At 41.9% G+C, this 13,390-nt stretch overlaps 1 protein-coding gene across 1 annotated transcript in view; it reads left to right on the forward strand.

Annotated features, from left to right (window-relative positions):
* Positions 1–13,390, forward strand: part of LOC118691763 (netrin-4-like) — a 45,520-nt gene that overhangs the window by 1,572 nt on the left and 30,558 nt on the right. Inside the window, exon 2 of the mRNA XM_036391162.2 lies at positions 5,648–6,189. Within this exon, the coding sequence (XP_036247055.1) occupies positions 5,648–6,189 (542 nt within the window). The remainder of the gene's footprint in view (positions 1–5,647; positions 6,190–13,390) is intronic.

Raw genomic sequence — 13,390 nt, forward strand, 5'->3', positions numbered from 1 at the left:
CCTAGGCAGGACAAGAGTGAAATGACAACATCCTTGGAAAGCATCAGTGTAGGAATCTGAATTATTCTCGGTTAACTTAATATTGCATAATTAAAAATCAGAGATACTGTTTAGGAAATCTTAACGGAATAGTTAACATGCAGAGGACAGGATTAAATTTGCATTAGAGAAAAATAGATAAAAATAGAAAGAGAAACTGATTTGTTGTGTGTATACATGTGGGTGTACAAATAAACATATATAGGAATGATACAGCTGTAATGGTATTTACATGGGGTTCTAAAAATACCTGGATTATGATGAAGACAAATTCCTTAAAGGAAAGGAAGCAAAGCATTGGATTTTTGTCCTTTCTGTTGTGGTTTAATATATATTTAAGTTCAAAAAGGATTAATTACAGGAATCAGGTCAGAAAAAATAGAAACAATTACTGATGAAAAACCAGTTCATCCTTGGTGACTTCCATTGAGATACTGTCTTGGAATTTCTCTTCCTGTACAGGAAAGCACTTCAATGGTTTAAATTTCACCTGTGTGCCCAGAGTATTGGGACAGGAACAACACTCCTCATGCAGAGGTTTGAAAGGGCTCAGCCGTCCTGCCAGTTCCAGTGGATTCAGCTCAGATGATTCCCTAGCCAGAACCCCTCTGATAACAGACAGCACATTTCCATAAGAGCAAGGGTTATTTTCTTAATAACTGAACAGCTCATGAATTTACCATCCTGTTGTATGACCCAGTAACTCATTTGGGGAAGGGGCTGTCACAGCGTGACAGGAATGAGGGGAGGGAGTACCTGTGCCTTAATTCTCTTATTCTGGGCATTCCCTGGCTCCCCAGGCTCGGATGTAGGCTCCCTCCAGGATCCATATGGTGACATGCAGCACAGAAAGGTTGCAGAGATCTCTTGTGAAGCTGCTGACACTGTTGCAGAAGGCAGCCTGTTACAAACTAGCCTAAATCTGTTCTGCATCCAATTCACGAAGAGAAAATGAATCTTCAAGGAAGCACAGCTTCCAGCTGGCTGCTTAGAAAGTGAATTTGCAGGGAGGGGGTGTGTTCTGTTTGGAAATAAACTCACAGAAAATAATAGCATAGGACATAGTGGATAGCAGCAAAATAATTGGATATTGAAGGTGATGCTGCTAAGGATTCGATGTCCTCTTAAATGAGTATTTGGTGTTTGAATAAAAGGTTGCACAAACTATCAGCCTGTCAAAGCACAAGGGTTGCCTGTTAATTTTTGATTATTTATTTAGTGCTGAGACATGTATTGAGAAGTATGGTTTTGGCATATTTCATTAGCCTATGGGGAATACAAGGCGCATAATACTTGTGGGCAATCCAGTATTTGCCTTCTGCTGCCTCTGTGCAGAAAAGACAGTCTGGGTTGTCAACATTGACTCCTTAGACCTTTAAACATAATGGGGAAAAAACACCCAAACAAAAAACCAAGCACCTTGCTTATCAGGCTGGAGCAGTCAGCTTGGGTTTATACCACAAGATGTGACACTTGGACAATCCTTCCCCTCGTCTGATGTAGGTGGGGGGCATTATTCCCCTCAAATCAGCTCTGCAGAGATCTGAAATTCCTGCATTAGGGACACTAGTGGAACTGACCACAGCTTGGGCTCTTGCTTCAGCCCCAGCCCTCCCCATGTGAGCAGTGCCCTGGGGAGCAGCACCTGGGCCAGGTCTCATCCCAGTGGGAGCCCTTGAAAAGAAGGTGTGATGTGGCCAAAAATGGCCTCTTCTACCATCAAGCTTAAAATCAGCTGCAGGACCTGGTTATTAGCAGGGCTTGGTTTCATCTGTCTGAGATTATTCAGCTCATCTGCCAGTGAAGCTGCAGGTGCTGGAGCCCACTGCTGCTCCAGGAAGGATGGGGACAGGCAGATCCCCAGCCTGGGATCTTGTTCTTCTCTCCATGCCTCAAGTCATGGAGGCAGCTTGGTTTCACATTCACACACTGAAATTCACATTCTGAATTTCACCTCAGAGGTATTTTGACACCAGGCTCATTAGCTCCAGTTATCAGAACTATTTTAGTGCAGAAATACACCAGGCTTCTCCTAAGGGGATGAAGACCTGCCAAACTTAGTGCATGTTGGCCCCAGACAAACCAAGAGTTGAACAGCTGTTGAAACCAGTGTTAAAGGGCAAAATTCTAGGTCTGACTAAGAAAAACTTGAGCAACTTAAGTCCCCAGGGTGGTTAGATTTAGAATAACATTTATAAAGTTGAACAGATATATAACAAGTGAAATCCAGGTTGGACATACATGTTGAAATTGTTTCATTAAACACACAGCAGAAAATGCCCAAAGGTTTTGCTCTTTCTGAGATATGTGAAATTTACTGCCCTGACTCACTGCAGGAGATTTGAACACACAAAATCACAAATCTGCATATGTAAAAGAAATAAAAATTCTAATTCAAGTCACTCAGAAAATATTAGGCATCTTTCCAGACATGTCAGCAGGTTTTGGATGAATTGCAATATGACCTTTCTTCTGTTGAGTATCCAATGGAGGGTGAAAAAGAAATGAAGAAAAAAATAATTGAATCTGGTTTTAGTTAATGTCTACAATGTTTTAGTGCATTACAAGGCTGTGAAGTAAGAGGTCTCTGTTTGAAATGGTGTCCCAGGAATATCAATAGTATGACCTCCCCTGAACTGTATGATTCCCTAATCATCAGATAACACCATTGTTACAACACGTGCTGGGCATGTGCCATTGACCTGCACTTTGTGGCACAGCTCTGAGGGACCAGAAAACAAACAAATAAATTAATCATACCATTCATGGAGCCAAGCCACCCTCCATGGAGTAAAAGCTAATCAACCTCATAATAACATGCAGTGCCCATGCGTAATCAAACTGTTTAATTCTCTATGAATTATTCAGTGAATCCTCCTGGCAGTTGGGGTAAGTTGTGTGTTTTCCTGGCTGCTGTTTCTCTCCTGCAGCAGTCTCCCCTTGCTGTCCAGGCTCAACATTTCATGTTGTTTCCACAGAACCAGTGAGTGATGGACGGGCTGCACTATCCTTGTGGCCAAACAATGTTCTGCCAATTGATTTCTTTAAATACAAAGCTTTTAATCGACTGCAGATTTTGTTTTCCAATCTCTCTCCTTCTCTCAAACTCCCTTCTGCTAATTTGCACTTTGTTCTTCTCCCATTTTCCTAATGACACAGCAGTTCAGACAGGAACTGTTTATTGATGTTGCTGCATTAGCAGGCAGAGCAGATAAACCTTCTTGTGACTGCTGTTCAGGAGAAAATACACCCTTCTTTCTTTTCAAGGCTCAGAAAAAAACAGCTAAAAATTCAATACAAAGCTAATAGTCCATTTATGGAAATACAAAAAGCAGCCATTCCCTTTAGAAAATGTTTCCTTTTCTGTTTTCTCACATTCTTGTCTGCAAAGCTCCCCCTTATGCAACTTCCTTAATTTAGAACTCCAGCATCCCGTTTCTTCTATGAAAGCTTTAGTGGTGTCATCCATCAATAGAAATGGACTTTCTTTTAATTACATGGTATATTTATACATAATCATCTATAATCCAATAACATTTGTAACATGGATACATTATTAATCAAAACTAAGTAACCTGACTCTAAGTCAGAACTAACGCTTGCTCAAAGCTCAGTTGTGAGACCAGTCCCACTAAAATTCTCTGGAGGCAAAGATGACACCCTAGTGCAGCACTGGGCAAAATCAGTTAATACTGAATCTACTTTCAGTACAGAAATTGCTTTCCTTATTTCCAGCAGTTTTTACCAAGCAGTTTGGACAGGAAGCTAAATGCCACCTGCAAAGACATTCTTGAGGTGTGCACTGGTAGCTCATTCTATCTTTGCTTACTTCTGGTGATGCTGAGAATCACCTGCTCAGCCGAAGGTGGGGAGCACAAAACAGAACCAACAGAGCCAAAAATCCCCATCTTCATTGCTCTCCAGATGGGTCTGCAGCTCCTCACGTCTGTGCTGGCACAGGGAGTGGTGGTGGGACTGGGGAGGGACTCTTCCATTCCCTTGGTCTGAGGACAGTTATGTGCTCTTGTAATTCAGGCACTGCTGCCCTCTGAGCTCTGCCAGGCTCCTGGGACTGACATCATTGCAATACTAAAAGAAAATAATTTCCAGCCAACACACTTCAAATTACCTTGGAAAACAGGCTTCCACCTGTTTTTAAGAGCAGACAAGAGCATTTGTGGATGATCTCCTTCCTTGCTATCTGAAGTTTTAGACCACCTTACACTGTATGTAAGCTAAAATGGTCCAAACCATTGGTCAAAAGGATTCAGTGAACATGCAATAACTATTTTGCATCCTAACCAAGCAATGCAAAATGCATGAGGTGTTTTCTAAAACAGTGTTCATGTCTGACCTTTTTTTCCTGGCCTGTGCAGAGATGTCACTGAGGAACTAAGGACAGAATCAACTCAGAAGCAAAACCGTGCAAGCTGAATGCATTTTTTCACTTTAAATGTTCCTTTTGGAAAGAGGAATGTCCATCTCATTCAACAACATTTACAATCTGAGTACTTTCATAAGGCTGACTTGGAGACCCCTTTCTTTGACCTGACTTGATATTTAAACTAATTTTACCCAAGGAAAAGCTGAATATAAATGGAGTAGGGATTTTAAAATTTGACCTAGAATGTTGAACTTATAGCTGACCTTTGAACTGCTCCTGGATTACCCAGGGTTTACAGCCATCCAATGTATCATTGGAAGGGTCATTTCCTGCAGGACCTAAATCCAATCATCTGACTTGTGACCTCTTGGATTAGATTTATGACCTTGCAAGGTCAGTCTTAAACTCCTTCTAGAGTGTTAAATTGCAAAGAGAGCATTGTATGTCATTGGAAATGCAGATTTCTCCAGTGCAGTAATAAGTTTTGGAATGACCTTTAATTCCAGTTCACAGGACACTACTGATTTTCAAATAACATTAAGATTTTGTAGTTATCCCTACAATTTCCTAATTTAGAAATAAGTAAATATATACATTGAAGATACCAAAAACGTATCAGTATTTGCAAACTTGCAAATAGAATGCAATCACCTACCTCCATGTCAAGGTATTTAAACAAAAGAGACACTTGATTTTCAGCTTTGCTACAATTAAGTGACTCAGCTACTCAACATAGAAATACAGGCTTCCTTTATGTGTTCCTATGTGTAATTAGTGTCTGTAACATGTTAGGCAGGAATCATCCCTTAATGTATCGACAGTGTCTGGTCCAGTTTGACTTCGCCCTCTGATTACCATGAAAATAAAGGCATTGAATAGATTCACTCCTTCAATATGGAGTTTTACTAGAGTGAAAGTAAAAACCACAAGATTTCTCTGGTTAACCATAAAATTCAATAAACTGGCACAATTGCATTTTCAACAGAAATCAGAGTTAAGCACCATAAGCACAAGTTTTTCTAAAGGTCAGTTTCTGAGTTAGGCACCAAACAGAGGGACTAGATTTATTGAGACACTGTCCCAAAATTTGTGTGAAAAGATGAAGCAGCTCTCCCTCAAAGGTGTCCCCTTAAATGTCAGTCCCCATATTGAGGGGGTTTGTGTTGTCACCTGGGTTACACAGTGAGAACTGAGAAATTCTGCTTGTGTCTCTTTTCCCTTCAGATCCCACGAGGCCACGAGCCTCCCGCTGCAGCGGCCGTGCCTGCAACCCTCCCGTGGGGAACCTGGCCACAGGAAGGACACCAGTGACCAGCACCACGTGTGGCCAGAACAGCACAGAGCTCTTCTGCTTCTACCCAGAGCAGAACCTCCTCCACCACGTCTCCCCTGGCTGTGGGCAGCCCCGCTGCGCCAAGTGCAACACCAACCAGCCCGATAACTCCCACCTCCCTGCCGACATGACAGATGATTTCTTTGCAAACCCCATCTCCTGGTGGCAGTCTGCCCAAGGGGTACACAGAGAAGAAATCAGACTGGACTTTGAAACAGAATTCTACCTGACCCATGTCATTGCTGTGTTCAAGTCACCTCGCCCAGCTGCGATGGTGTTGGAAAGATCCCAGGATTATGGGCAGACTTGGAGGCCCTACAAGTATTTCTCTGTCAACTGCACAGCTACTTTTGGGCTCCAGGATGATCTCATTGAGGAAGGCTCCATGTGCACTTCCAGGTATTCAGATGCAGTGCCCTGCACCAGAGGGGAGGTAAGCAATAATTGAGGTTTGGACTAAGTTTAATGTCAAACAGCTCAAGACTGTCAGAAAACTAGAGAGTGTATCTCTAAGAGATACTGTGCATATAAATTAAGAAAGGTATCCCATCCCTAAAGGATTTGAGCTAAGCAAATAAAGGGGAAGAAGAAGAGAAATTATATATACATCAATGATAGAAATGCTTTAGAAAATTTCTTTTATGAGAGCTCACAGGATAATATGAACATTGCCTGATTTTACACTGCAGATGCCCAAAACTGAACTAGAATTCTAGCAAAGTAGATGTAGGAAAACACAGATCTGTAGAGTCTGATTTATCCAAACCATTTTCACTTTAGGATGACATGAACTGCATGATCCTTCTTTTTCTTCTCCATATAAAACAATCTTAGATGATTGGCTAACTTTTAAATACATCATTTCTCCAAGTTCAATGTTTTCTTGCTTTCACTTTTCTTGCTGGTGGTGACTATGGCTGATTGTATCAAGCCATAGGCTGCAGAAATAAAACTGCTTGGAAGCAGAGGTGGGAGTGAGCAGGCAGGATTCTCTGTTCAATGGTGGGAAAAGCCCTCCCTTGGTATGAATACTCTGATTTGGTTTTAATCATACACAAAGAGCGTTTCTTAAATAAATGTACAGTTGTTCTGATAAGTTCCTCTGACAAGACCATAACTACTGATTAGAGCCTTTTCATTCAACAATCTTGAAACAGTTCGGATGGGAAAGACCATAAACATCATTGGCATCATTTTACAGAGAAGACAAAGTCACAAAGCAAGATTATAAGATATTCCTATAATCATAACAGAGGCTTGAATCTTTTCATGTCCTTTCACTTCCTTCTCTCTTCCTCAGAAAAGTCACAATCCTTTTGGTTTCAGTGTCTGGAAGTGGTCAGCAGATTCAGACTTAACTGCAAATTAAATTTAGTTGTGAGGTGAATGGTCCAGATAGGCTTCAGAAAACCCAGTGTTTCAGCAGTGCACTTCAAAATGCACATGAGAAGAAACCAAGGTACTATACCTGAGGCAGGGGCACAGCAGTAGGGAGAGATTGAATTCATCTGCCTGTAACAGGCTAAGAAACATCTCTGCTTATTAGAAACCTGGAACAGATCATCTGGAGTAGTCATTCTGCTGGTCAGTTACCATTATTCATTTCATGTCCAAGTCAAATGCAAGTCAAATGCATCCAAATGTCTTCTTTAGGGAGGTTACAATTTGCCACGTAAGAATCTCAGCAAGTAATATATTTTTCCATTCTTGTGTGCCTTCCAATCAAAAATCTGGAAGTACTTTGCAAAACCCAGCTAATGATCTTCAGCACACACACAAGGGTTCTGCTGCCATTTCACAGATGAGAAAAGAGCAGCACAGGAAGGTGAAGGGTTTTGTAAGAGAGGACAATTCTGGTTGAGTAAGGGACAGAATACAGAATCTGAGGGAAATGCCTCGGCCTTAAATACAAAATAACCCTTCCCTCTCTAGTACAGTATCCCCTGCACTAGGCTGGCTTTTGTGCTTACTTAACCTTGGAGAATATCATTGAGACCATGTGCTGCTGCTGCAACAAATCTGGGAAGTGGATGGCAGAAAATCAAATAATAAAACATTCATCCAATGCAAGCCTTTGTCAAGTGTCAAAGTGATTCTGTCAATTTGGGTGGCAGCTACACTGAAATGAGTCCGTGTGTGCTTAATCAATCTATGGCATGGTAAGAGATGTCAGGAAACAATAGTAATAAGAAGAGCAATCCTATATTTACAGGTTACCCTTGCAGATCCCAAATACTTTCATGAATTGAATCAGTGCAGAGGTCACTCCCTCCATGGGAGAACGGCTGAAGCTTTAAAGCAGCACGCAGGAATCTGTGCGGCAACTTAACAGAGGACAAGACAAATAGTGCTTCACAGCACATTAACCAAAAAGGGTTGTCAGGCTCTGGACAGACTTTACAGAGACCTCTTAATCAATCCAAGAAATGTCCCTATGGCAAGGGTGCAGAAGCACCAAGTTTTCAGGTCAGCAGTATGACACAGCAGATTCTCTTGTGAACTGAAATAAAGGAAGGCAGAGTGTAGCTATTTACAGTGATACCTGATCAGGTTTGCCTGAGTGACACTGCTGCTCTTACTGCAGGTCTCAGGGGAGCTTTGCCCACACACCTCAGAACTGCAATTTTACACCTTGTTTTGAAGATATCACAAATGTCACCAGGGCATCCTCTCAAGCACTGACTCCAGTGACTTTGAAGGCAGCTGACTGAATCCCCACCAGGATTTCCTTCAGTGTTCTCTGCTTCTTTTTCACCTCCACTCTGACCTACCCAGTTACTGATTCTGGCTAAGCCTTGGATTGCTGAGGGGCTCACATCACAAGCTGACAGCACGTCTGAAATGATCAAAACTGTTCCAACTTAAGTGCTAATTAATGCTCTGACATAAATGCCAGTTTTCTTTACTGAGGGGTTTGAAGTCATTTTCACCACATGAGACTCAGGTTATTCTTGGGTCCTATTCATTCTGACAACAGACACAAATTCCTTTTTTAACAGGGCACAAAAGGAATAAAAAAAAAATTAAACCCATGCTGGGACACATCATGAAACAAGATTTCAGGTCAACTGGCTTCCAGAACTGGGAATGTAGGCATGAAAGGAGAAGGTGCTAGAGCTGCAGTAACTGACACACACATTTTTAAACTGAGATACATCTCATTCAGCACATTCTGGCCACCAAGACCAGAAAGAGTTTCTTCCTAAAAGCAAGGTAAAAAAATTGTAAAAAAATAAGAGAAAATTTCAGGAGACTAGGATGGAGCAAAAGATATTTGGATGAGTGACATGACAATGTCACAGCAGAACGTAAGTTAAGGCATATCCCTTGTCTCTGGTAGATTGCCCCTTATTTTTCACCTCTGACAGGGTCACGTATCTCCATTCCATCTCAGATAAGATACGTCTGAGACAGAAGGCACTGGGGAACACCTCATATAGAAATGTAAGAAGATGACTCTCTAATACATCTTTTCAATTTTCTTTTACTCAAGCATTTGTTAAATCCCTTACTCCTGCTCAGATTCAGAGCACTTTAGTAGATAGAATCTATCTGAAATCCTAGGATTCTCATCATTGGTTCATGAACTAAAACCAACATCACATTTTCAAGGTCTGTTCATCATCTGTAAGTCCATCTATAGGTAATATTGGCATGGAGTCTTATGAATCAGTTGAGACCTTTTTTACCCACTTGTCCATCCATCTGTTCTTCTAACTTAAAAACACTGTACTATATAGTCATGGAGCCTAAAATGAGCCTCCAGGTCAGCTAATATAAATCAAAACTTTGGCCTAAACAAAAGGAGAAATTAACAGAGCATTGCATCAGGCATCAAAGTGAGCTGCAGTTCAAACATCATGTGAGGGGAAAAAGGGACTGAAATGTTTGAACCTGCATCCTGACAGCACGTGCACTTGAGGATCTGAGAGATTAAGAGCACGTTTTTAATAAACTGGAATATCAGGAAATGAAAACAAATGTTCTCCTGCATTGAATGTGATATTTGCATGAAAGGAAGACATTAGCATGCAAAGTGGGGTGGAACACTGACCTGCTCATAACCACCAGGCCCAGAAGTAGACCCTTCCCCTACTGGGTCTAGTGAGTGGAAGGGAGTTCTGAATCAAGGGCTGGTTCATTTATGTGAGTGTCTGTGTGACAGATGATACCAATGAAGTGTGATATAATAAACCCATTACTGGAATTCACTGGGGGCTGGAAGAATTGTGTATGCCTGAATTAAGGAACTGGTTTCTATGGCAACATGTTAAGTGTGCCTTGCACAGAAGACCTGTTCATTCTCCGTTTTGTATCCTGTGGTGACCTCTTTAGGGACAGAAGTCCCCAGCAGTGCCTTTTGTCAAAGATGAGTGGACCCTCTGTAGCTAAAAGACATTTAATCACTCTTCTAAACACACTCCCCTTGGTGAATGCCAGACCAGGACAGGTTGTGATGGGTGCAGTTCTGTCTGCTTCAAAAGCCACCAGAGAGAAGCCAGAGTCAGCCCTGTGGACTCTGTCTTTTCTTCTGCACTGACACTGAAGCTCTGCTGCCTTTCTCCATCCATGGGGACCTCCTGAGCAATAGCTGTGGCACAGGGGACTACTTGCACCCAAGCACCAAACCAGGCCAGGGACAAGGCTCTGTGTGGGATGCATGGATCCTGTTCCAAGGACCTGCATTTCCCACTGTCGTTTCCCAAGCTTCTCTTTTACTGTATTCGTGCCAAACCTTTTGATAAACAAAGAAGTACTCCCTGTGCACACACACACCCCCACACCCCTCATTAAATGGCAACATCAATAATTCAAGAGGTCACCACTGAGGCTTCAGTGACTTAGAGTTCTGATCTCATATGGCAGTGGGGTCAGTGGAAAGAAACCTGCTCAGCACATCACAAGGTTGAATTCCCAACAGCTGAGATTCAAAGACTAGTGTTTGAATTGATTCAAAGTCCTGCACTTCAGTGAAAGTGCAATTATCCAACAGTCACCAGGACTGGCCTCTGAAAGTTGCCTGATGTTCAGGTTATTCCAACTTCCAGCTGGAAAGGATTCCAGGAGGGATTAGTCACTAGTGTAGGTAAGTGCCTGATTGGTATGACTAGGGCTGTCTGTTCAGCATTTTGTTTAACTTGAGCTGCAGAGCAGACAGAATGCAGAGGCAGGTTGAGAGGAAGCAGTTAACAGCAGCAGTGTAAACAAGCTGATAGCACTGCCAGGCCCTGCTTCCCTGGAGGAAGAATTAAGGGGCTCAAGGATTTGTCTCTGAAGGGAATTTGAACTGACTGAGACTAGCCCAGCATTCCCATCCCTGGCAAGTGAACTTGAGGAGGGCACCAAGTGTCCTACTCTGACCTGGTTTGTAATGAACCATTTCAGAAACATTTGGAACATTATAAATCAACCAGAAAGACGCAGCAGTGGGGGTTTTTTAGCATTGCTTCTGCATCTTCTGAACATACAAGGCAGCAGATATCAACTTATTTTTTCTTCTCACCTTTTTTTATTAAACCTTAGTGGAGTTGCAGCCATTGCTTTTTTTTTTTATCCAGGTTTCAAGTGTGAAAAAAAATGTTGCCCAAAATGCTATGAAATGTAGTAATTTATTGTTGTAATTTTCAAACTCCAGGCAAAAGAACACTTAAATATTTGCTCTACAGTTGTCCACACATCACTGTCATGGTGAGATTATACATTTAGCCAAGTCTGTTCATGTGTAAGATTTCAGCCAAGACCTAGAGATATAAATGGCTCCACTTAGAAGAAATGGATGCTCTCCCATGAGAACACAGCTTGGTTGACATGGGCTGACACTGATGGTGGTGGGGTGTTTTAACTTTCCCTGACAATCCAGCAAACAGTGAGATGAGTCTCCCTGTTCTCAGTCCAGTTCCCAGTCAGGCTGTTGCACCACAGAACTCCTGTCCCACCCTTTGCCATTTCAGAGCAAGCACCATCCCTCATAATGAAAAAGGACATTGCATTTTGTGGGAGCATGGAAATGTTCTCACATCCCCACACAAGGGGCTGCTACATAGAAAGGAAGGAGTTTTGTCCATTCCCTCTATACAGACTGAAAGCTGAAGGGTTTTGTGTCACATAATCTAGATTTTGTGTTCCAACTCCATTACCTGTCTCATAGAGGGTACTGCTTCTCCCTACAACCCTTGCCTTTCTGCATGGATGTACATCTGCAGATAACCTGAACCTACAGAATACAATTTGTTTGAAGAAGAGAAAAAATCTGCATGGCTCTTAGATTTGCCTGACTTCAATTATGCCATAATCATATTAGCAGCTGTGCCTAAATATTAATATTAAAATGCCACATCAGCTGGATTACTGGAATAACCTCAAAGCAAATGCAAACTGAAGGCACATCAATCCTTTCTGATTAGGAGAATACAGAATGAATTTCGGATGCCACTGTCTTGGTGGTAGCTGAGTTTACCCAGATCAAAGCAATTTTAAAAATCAAAAGCACAATTATTTCTTTAACCAGCTACTATATTTCATACTGGTTTCTAAGCTTTGTTCTCTGGAAAGACAGAAAAGCAGCAGATCTTGACTAAAAAACACCATTCCATGAGTTGTCAGAATAGACCTTCTGGGAGAAGAGTTAGATTTTCTCTGTGCTCCAAACAGTAAATCAGAAAAAGACTACTGTATCACAAGATAGAAGTCCATCAAATAAAACAGAGGATATATGTCACTGGGTAGGAAAATTTCTGAGACAATTGCTTACTGTTCCTTTAAGAACAAAATCAACTCACATGAAAATCTCTTAATGAAGAGGATTTAGGAGTGATGAGAGTTTTTATTGCAGCTTCCTTCTGATGGACCCAATATAAGCACACAGACATTTCTCACCTCATTAACCTGAGTGTGTGCAGCATGATGAACACAGCTTAAGGATGATTTGTAATATCAAATTCTTGCTCTGCATAAGGATCCTCTTTTACAGGAGGCCACACATTGGTACTGCCCTCCATTTATGATTCATATTCCTTGACCTTAGGCTATGAGTTTGCAAGGGGGAACATTTGTTGTGTCCACATCTCTTCTGGCTAATACTGGCTGGAAGATCAGGTTAAGAAAACAGAATTAGATGCATCAGGAATGGAGAAGAAAAACCTATGGCAAGAAATCAAAAATCTGAGACACTGTCTCCGAAATGAAGATGATCTCTTGATTGTTGATAAAACAATGTGAAGCAGTGCCAACTTGTATACAGCAAAACCAGTCACCTAACAGTGGCTGCCTTTTAGTTCTGCACACTTACAGCATTTTCCAGACTTCCTTGCTCGGAGGAAGGTCACGAGAGGACAGGGACCATCTTTTTGAGGCGCAGCTGACTGCCTTTTGAGAATGAGAATGACAAATATGCGCTCGATGGCAGATATGCAGATAAGCATGAACATCCCACTCAGCATTCAGCTCCAGTGCCAGCTCCTGGTTATAAGAGAAACTCGTGACCTAGGATGGATTTCCACCAAGGGTTAAATTACAGAGGTGCTGCACACCTTCAGCTTCCACCCAGTTCAATGGAAAGATTTCTAGGGTGTCCCTAAGCAGACTCAGTCACCATCAGATTTTCTTCTGCAGCTGTGCCTGTGCTGCTTTCATGA

This window comes from Molothrus ater, chromosome 11 (genome assembly GCF_012460135.2).
Source record: "Molothrus ater isolate BHLD 08-10-18 breed brown headed cowbird chromosome 11, BPBGC_Mater_1.1, whole genome shotgun sequence".
Classification (NCBI taxonomy): Eukaryota; Metazoa; Chordata; class Aves; order Passeriformes; family Icteridae; genus Molothrus; species Molothrus ater.